Raw genomic sequence first — 9,104 nt, forward strand, 5'->3', positions numbered from 1 at the left:
GAGTACCTAATTATCTCAATTATTACTATGTATATTATAATAACTCAATTACAGTACAGATCACATCACACGTTTTTAAGGTTCTTTATCAACTCGAGTCGTGACCACGATATTGTAACCAACCTACTACTAGTTCGTTATCACAATTTGATAAAAACGATAATGCTTATCAGTGTTTAATTTACATACGTAAATAATAATAATAAGATATTAAGATCTTAGTTGTCGACAGGTTGTTTATTCATTATACAGATTACGGAGTGACTTTTTTTATTTCTTTTATTGTAGCGTATACGTTGTAGCTTAAAGTTAAAATAATTCAAGAAGTAAAACAACTTCTTGCTAGAATAAGCATCGTATTCATATAACTCAATCAATTATGTTAGACGAACTGGCCATTGATTATTCCGAGTACTTAAAAGTCGACAATGAAAATGAGGTAACTCCATTAGAACTTAAATAATTAATAGATACCTATGCAGTATGCTTAGGTATACGTGTATTAAGTATACATTATATTATATTGGAGATATTTTTGGTCTTCTCAGGTTAGTGCGTTAAAAGATGTAGTTGAAGATATGCTTACCCGATTAGAAGAGTTTCAGACATTTATGGAAATGGTAAATAATAATATTATATTCTTAATAGTGTTCAATTGACAAAATTCAAATTTATATTCATTATTTTAAGGTTCGTGCACTACGAATGGAAAGCACTGTGATGCATTATGACTCGATAAAAGCGATGAAATCCAAAGTTAATGAACTCACAGACTCTGTAAACAAATTAGAAAAACTTGTTAATAAAGTTGGTGAAGATGTAGAATTGGTTGACCAACAACTAACTGAAGCTGAGGCTTGTATGCCTATTAATAAGGATGGTCCACTAAATACAATTTTGAAACCTTTTTTTGTAAGTCAATTACTATGTAATAAACGCATGTTGCTAACACAATATTAAATTACTATTTATTTGTAATAATTTTTATTATAAAAAACAAGAAGACCATTCTTCTAAACAATTGCCTGCCTATGAACCACCAGTAATTTTTAAGTCGGATGATTACTTTCTGGCAACAGAAGCAGAAGATGCTCTTAAAATAATTGAAAATGATACGTCAACTAATAATTAACACACACACAAAAAAAAAAAAAAAAATAATACTTTTTCATTCTTAAAATTATGTATGGGATCAAGCTAATAATATATACATTATATAGTTTTACATACATTTACATGATATGTAAATTATTGTGTTGTTTTTTTTTTTGATTAAATACTTATTATTTTTATAAGGATTGTGTTTACTGCAAATATTATTTATTAGTTTAGCCAGTTAAATATCCATAGGATTATTGATTGATTTTGATACCTAATATTTATTATTGACTGGTACTATAAAAGTTTCTAGAAAACAATAAATTTACTATATTTTATAAGAACTACACGTCCAAAAATAATTTAAAATATTTGGTTTACTTTTGATTAATTTTAATTATATTATATAGTAGGTACTAATAACATTATTTAAATAATTGCAGTATTATGTCACTAATAATACTATTAGATTAGTATGGTTTAATTTTTTTAATTGTTGATGTTTCACTATCAAAATATGTTCTAACTTTTAAGTGACAGTTACTTATCATATCTTACAATCTACATAACAAAATACTATTCTTAATTTATAATATAATGATTATGATAAAAATTAAATTAATAATGAAGTTACATTAATTCATTACTTTGCTTAGGTATTTATTATTGATATCAACATTGGATTTATAATTTTTTTGTTTTGCCTCAACCAGGGCTTGCATTTGAAAAAATAAAATTGTTTTACATTATTCAGAATTAAAACTTTAAATATATTTTATAACTTATAACTTATAAATATTAAATAATTGGAAATTAATTATTTCATTTAATGATATACTATATTTAACGTTTTGATTTATGATATATTTTGTTAATCGTTATGTTTTGTTTTGTGTTATTTAACTATTTATGTTTATTGTTTTCCATTATATTATTATGTTACAAATCTCAATCATTTTTTGTCAAATATAACATAATTATGATGTTTGAAAGCCCTAGCCTCGACCTATTATTTAAAAATGTATTGAAAACAATACAAATTAACACTAAATTATAAACTTATTAAATTTAACATATCTGTCGGTGTAGATAGTCTATGCTAGGAACATTTAATCATGATAAATTATACAAGAAAAACAAATTTAATAATGAAATCAAACACGATTTATTATTAAGGAACGTGGTCAATGTTCTTAAGAAAGAGTTTTAAATTTTCTATTAAATAGGTATCTACATAATGAGCATTATAATATTATTAGAGAAGCTAAAAATATTAATTTTCTAATACAAGATGATAATATTTGTTTGAATACAATTATACATAAAAAAAGTTTCCCTTAGCTAAAGAGATCTATCAAACTCAAGTCTCAACATACTTGTTTTAGTTTTTGTTATCGATAAATGGTATTTAGTTTCGTGGTTACATAATTTCATGTCTAACGAAACGCGTCGTCGTTTTTTCCAGGATTATTCAGCTGATTTGTCCAGTTGAGAGTGTAACAAAATAAGACGCTCATTGGCACATTATGACACATTATTCAAACGTTATATTATTCACAGGATCCTTGTAATACAAGTAAGTAGAAACTAAACTATTAGTTGTTCGTGGTACACCTCTGGTCAAATGTAAGTACCTATTTTACCTACGAGTTACGTCGACGTATCTACGTAATTAGGTATAGTTGCAGGTAGTTTAATATTTTGAGTTATTCGAATGTAACTGACAGACGATGGCCTACTTAATGATCTTTTGTGATGTAATTTAGCCTCGAGAGTTAATACTGACGTTTGACACCTACCAGGACATGTCAGATAATTATGGACAAAATATATTGTATTATAATCATATAGGTGGATTATCAAAAATGGCTGTGATTTATGAATGATGATTTATAATTAGCGTTACATATATTATATTATAGTTGACTTTCTAGTTTCTACCTGTTTATGTTTTATCATAGGATAAATCATCTTGTTCATTAGTCGACCATCAAACTAATAATAGGTACCTATCATTCTTTGAATTCGAAATAAATTATTAACATTTTATATTGTATTATTATCCAGAGTAATTTGATTTCTTAACTAGTTACTTTAAAACTTATATAGAGCCAGACAAGTGTACCTATAGGTAACTGAAGTTAGATGATTCTAAAACCTTAAATTCTGTTTAAACCATAGTTTAGAGTAAATTTTAAATACATATAAATTAATATAGCATTGGTTGAGGTATTCAGACTTAGAAACTACTGAATCAATTGGAACCAAATTGTGCAAACGCATTCTTCAAATTCGGGGAGTATTTATAATTTCGTTTTCAACTCTTATAGCCTATAGATTATTATAGGGTAAATAAATTTCATTTTGACTCGTGAAATTCGAAAAAAAAATCATATTAATTCTATGAGGTCTGCCTCAGTTAATTCGCTTGTCAAACCCTTTTATTTTTGTTTTATCAGTTGAGATTATGTAATTCATATATATAAAAAAAAAAGAGTGATAAATAATACAAACATCATAAATTATTAATATTTATTGAAGTTTTAAATAAAATATATTTAATTGTAATATATTGTAATACCTCATAAAAAAACAATTATTTCAATTAGGTAGGTACTTTCTTTTCAAATTTTCACTCAATTATGATCTTTTCACAACTTTTATATCATAAAAATTCTTAGTCTTTTTAATATGAAAAAAATTGATGTTTTTTTTCATAACATACAGTATTTATCTGATTTATATATCTATTGTTTTATATATTCAAATTAATCACATTTTTAAAAATTTTTATTTATGGTTTATTGTGCAATTTATATACATAACTTTTTTAAAATTTGTGTGTTAATATTATTATAAGAATTTAATTTAACTACTGATTTTTATTTTATTAGTATCTCGGCCAAAGAAATCGATTTTTATATTATTTAATATCATTAATTATATATTAGAACTATTTTACTAGGTATGTTTATATTATTATCAACAATAAATTATAATATACAAAAAAAAACTTTTGCACGTCTGTATTTCTGTAATTAAAATCACGGTTGTATTCTAGACCTCTTAATAATCTTAAAATTGTTTTTATGTAGAAACAGATATACCCGGTACCAACTATTATTATATTTAGTAAATGACTAAGTAGGTAATGAATAATGATGATTAATCATGGTATAAACTACCGAATCAGTTGATACATAACTACCTATCGAACATTAACAAACAATAGTGATGAAGATGTAACCTCGACACAACTTAGGCACTTATAGGTAAGTATCATGTACGTATATGATTTAAAAATCACAGTTCAAATTATTACAGAATATTATATATAACTATATAAGTAGGTACGTATAAACATTAACGTATTATAATTATGTACCTACTTACAGATTTAGGTAGTAGGTATACAGCAGGTATATAAATTGACATAAAATATAGGTCGATAATACTTATTATAACGTTTATGTAACTTAAATTCTGCATATAACTGTATAAATAAACTTAACTACTTATATAATAATTAAATAAATTGTATCTATAATTCATTTACATTTATATTGACAACGAATTTTTTAAATTGTTAAATTTATTATGTCAACGTTTGATTAATAATTAGTCATAAATCCTAATTCATATTGTTGATAATAAGTATTTTCTATTGACAATAATAAAAATAAAAATTATATTATTAAATAAAATTGATAAAATTTTAAATCAAATTTTACCATAAAATATATAGCATAGGTATGCGCGTATACAATTGAAATAAGTAGGTATTAAATAGGTAGGTTTATGATTAATTGTTCAGAATCGCCATCGTTAATCGTCTAAAATAAATTTCTATATTAAAGTTGAATTTGGAAATTTAGAAACTGTTGAAGGAAAATTCATAGGTAAAACTCTATTGGATGTAGGTACCTACTTATAAGTTATAAATCGAAATTTTCATCGAATATTCATACAGAGTAGTAAAGGACAGTATTTTGGTATGGTTTAATGATCAAAGGCTTTCAACATTTCATCATTAATATTTTATGACTTTTGAATTTTCGGAAATGTGTGAAAATGTAAGTCACAAACTATTATAATCATATACATATACCTACCCTATAATAATAATAATAATAATAATAATAATAATAATAATAGTATAATCTCTGAATTATAATCTATAAGTCCACGCAATACATAAATAAAATAATTTATATTAGACTAGAATTTCTTAAATATAAACAGTAAAATATAATTGAAATATACTAATTCCGTATAGGTAGTTTTAAGTTATTTAAGAAAACATAATATTTATACCTGGGTAACTTCAAACTTGTCCATAAGTTTAAAAAATATTAATCGTATTTACTTAATATATAGGATCTAACTATTTTAGCTAAAGTTTCAACGATATTACCACTATAAAATACAATTATGGGTAAAATATTTTAAATTTCGATAAAATCAAATATCTATCTAAGTTTCTAAATACTTGTATGCATCAAATAATACATAGTTCGAATCTTACACAGTACATTTAGATTAACGGTCTTGTCATTTATTTGAACCAAATTGATATTACACAACCCTATTATATAGTATAATTTAGGTAGGCGCATACCTAGTTTTACGATTATCATAATAGTCTGAATAATCTGAAGTAGATTAATTGAATTATCTGTATGATGGATTAGAATATTTCTAATCCAACTTTTAGCTTGTTTAATAATTTATAAGTTAATGAGTAAGTAAGAATAAATACAAATTAATTTGTGCAAGAAGTTTATTGTTTTCGGATCATATCTTGAGTCAGGAGGTGTATATGGGAAAGTCACCTAGTGGTGGCATCTCGGAAAACCATATTGTACAGTAAAAAAAAAAATGTCATAACCTCGTGAACTAAGATAGAAAATATAGTTTATAGATTATGCATATTTCCGAGCTTTTTTTTTTTTAATAATAATAGTTAACGTTGATATATATTATTAGCTATATGGGCTAAGACACGTTCAATTATAAAAGCATAAGGGCTATAATATGAATTTATCAAAATATTACATATTATGGAATCATCATTGTGTTTGTTTATTTATCTGACATTGGTTTTTTGTTAATTTTATTTGGACTCTTTTGTGGCATTGTATATCCAATAACTAAGTATTTATTAGTGGAATCAAGATTATATTAAATATTTTTTATAAAAGATCAAAATGTTACTGTAGAAAGTTTTATAAAACTAATACAAATAATACATTATTAATATATACAATATACCATGGGTATTAGTTATTGCATTTAAAACATTGCTGTAATGCATGAGACTAATTTTTTTTCATGATTTATTTTTTTACATTTTTCAACAGATAATAATCAAAATTTTATTTTTTATTTACACTCATTACATAAATATTATATTTTTAAATTTCATAAGACTGTTATATAATTTATATTAAGCCTAGGAATTACCTAGGTAGGAAATGTATTAGGTATTAGTACTAGTATTAATTCTTGGAATTATTAATAGGTTGACTGTCGAAGAGTTTATCAAATTTTTTTACCTAGCAATAAGATCCATATTTGGATCTCACATAAATAACCAAAAAATTTTTTGAGATCTGTTTTGGGATCTCACTTACATTTCATTTTAATAATTGAGATCACAAATTAGATCTCATATATCATGGTAATTTAAGCATAATTAGATTCGGCCAAATGTAAACTCCTACACGAATAACCTTTTTACATGAGTCATAATTAAATGTGAACTCCAACACCAATAATCGTTTTACATTTTTACCTGAAAATCAAAGATACTGTTATCTCCTAAATTTTTACATGAAAAAAGTAGGATAATATTATTGAATTCACGATTTTGGAGTTAAAAAGCTCAAAAAGTTAAAAGTTATCATAACTTAAAAATAATAAATATATAAAATACAAAAATTTAAATAAAGAATTTGTAGTACAAATTGTTAATAGATCAGCGAAAGTAATTTGTATGGTATCGACACAACATAAATAAACAAAACAATTCAAAAATATGAATTTATACTTAAACAAAAAAAAAATAAATATGTACAAGAAGAAATTTCATATTTAGAGTTTATCTTCAAAGTATACCACAAAAATAAACGTAAATGATTATGAGTAAAGTTATGACTATTGTTTTACTAAATTTTTATATTTTTCAAACAATTTTTTGTTTTAAGTTTATACTTTTGTATAACATTATGCATTTATATATTGCAAAACTGATATATTATTACAGTGGTATGAGTGGTATCATTTTTTATAATATTTTGTTGGAGTTAACATTATCTTTTATAGGAGTTAAGACTATCTTTTGTAAAAGATTATATTACATTTGTTGGAGTTTACCATTTCCTTTAGATTCTATCGTCTTTCTAGTTTTATTTGGTAGTTTCAGCAAGAAATTATGGTCTTTTGTTGATTTATTATAATTTTTTTTTGTTTATTCTATTAAAATAACCTTTAATATCCTTTTAATTGACTCAATTATTGCTTTTAAAACGTTAACAAGTTACATTAAGGTGAATAGTAGGAATATCGGTAAAAGTGTAAAAGACTTCTTGGTATCAGTAATAAAATTCCCTCCATTATTGTTATCATAATAAACGATAACGATTTAATAACGTAATATGACAATAGTAAATATGTTTAATTTTATTATTACCTATGTGGCTATGTAATGTAATTATGCCATATTTTATAATTATTATAAAAGTTTTGTCAAATATTTCAATATTCCTAGACATGTTACTTATAAGATATAAGTTATAATATTATATTTAGTTTAAAAGGTGTTAAATTTATATTGTTATTTTAAAATTTGTTTTTTCTACAAATAAACATTGCAATTTGTTAAGTGTTTTAAAAACTAAACCATAGTACACATTATATTATTAGTAGATAAGTTTATAATTTTATTATTTTACATAAAATCCATGAACCTATATTATAAAAATACATGCAAATGATATAATTTATTACATTTATTTATAATATAATATCTGTGATGTACAGATTTTGAGGAGTTAATTTGGATCTCATCTTGTATGAGTATAAAACTTATTATTATAGTATCACCAACGCCATGAGATCCTATTTTGGATTTCATCCATAAAGAATAAAATAACCCTTGGAACGCCTTAAAAATATATCTAAAAATTTTGAGATAGATAGATGAACATTGTTTTTGATATTTTTTTTTTTTTTGAGCACATTAAAAAACCCTTTGGTAGTCAGGATACACCGAGGTGCGATCCAGCATGGGATCTTATGACAGTCAATCTATTAAGATGTATACGAATTACAAATACATATTTATGTACCTACTATACTTAACACTAAATATAATAATTAAGAATCTTACATGGGAATATAAATTTCTATAAATATTTACAAGAAAATATTATCATGATAAATAGATATGTAGTAAATAATAGTATAAAATGTATACATGTAAATATTTTGATACAGTTTTTTTTCGTTTATTATTTTACCAATTCTTATGGAAATGTACGTTATAATAATTACAATTTAGGTACCATACACTTCACTTTCCATTCTTATGTTAGACATGCTATTTAACAATTACATTTATCTTAGGTTAAACCTTATCTAAAAATTTAGAAGGTAAAAAAAAATTGCTATGTAATTAAACGTAATATTTGTTAAAAAGTAAAACAAATCATAGGTGTTTCTTATTTTTTTCTAATTATAACCAACTATATAATTGTTTGACTGTAATAAATCATAAAATTAGCTGAGTGGTTACTAATGAATTGATGGTTGTTGAAGAGTTAACTTAAAAAATAATTTTTTATTTAGTATTTTAATGTTCACATTTGTAGAATAATATTTTTTTAAGACTCATGATGATGATAAGAAGTGAATTCCATAATAATTATTTAGTTAGCATAATTTTAAGATTTGTTGTGCTAGTAAATGTGTTATATGATTGAAGTTACTTACACCAATTAATAATA

At 23.7% G+C, this 9,104-nt stretch overlaps 1 protein-coding gene across 1 annotated transcript; it reads left to right on the plus strand.

The window, feature by feature from the left end:
- Nucleotides 1-204: 204 nt before the first annotated feature.
- LOC112595319 (biogenesis of lysosome-related organelles complex 1 subunit 4) lies at nucleotides 205-1,158 on the plus strand. The gene is made up of 4 exons (XM_025340469.1): nucleotides 205-439; nucleotides 549-620; nucleotides 691-911; nucleotides 991-1,158. The coding sequence occupies exons 1-4, from the start codon at nucleotides 380-382 to the stop codon at nucleotides 1,130-1,132; spliced, it is 495 nt and encodes a 164-aa protein (XP_025196254.1). The 5' UTR covers nucleotides 205-379; the 3' UTR covers nucleotides 1,133-1,158.
- Nucleotides 1,159-9,104: the final 7,946 nt, after the last annotated feature.

This window comes from Melanaphis sacchari, unplaced genomic scaffold (genome assembly GCF_002803265.2).
Source record: "Melanaphis sacchari strain LSU unplaced genomic scaffold, SCAv2.0 Contig0_pilon_pilon, whole genome shotgun sequence".
In the NCBI taxonomy this organism is placed as follows: Eukaryota; Metazoa; Arthropoda; class Insecta; order Hemiptera; family Aphididae; genus Melanaphis; species Melanaphis sacchari.

Excerpts from the sequence above, each read along its gene's own strand:
- LOC112595319 (XM_025340469.1), top strand. The coding sequence starts at position 380 with ATGTTAGACGAACTGGCCATTGATTATTCCGAGTACTTAAAAGTCGAC. Across the intron at positions 621-690 it reads TTCAGACATTTATGGAAATG|GTTCGTGCACTACGAATGGA; the intron begins GTAAATAATAAT and ends CATTATTTTAAG. Across the intron at positions 912-990 it reads ACAATTTTGAAACCTTTTTT|TAAAAAACAAGAAGACCATT; the intron begins TGTAAGTCAATT and ends TAATTTTTATTA.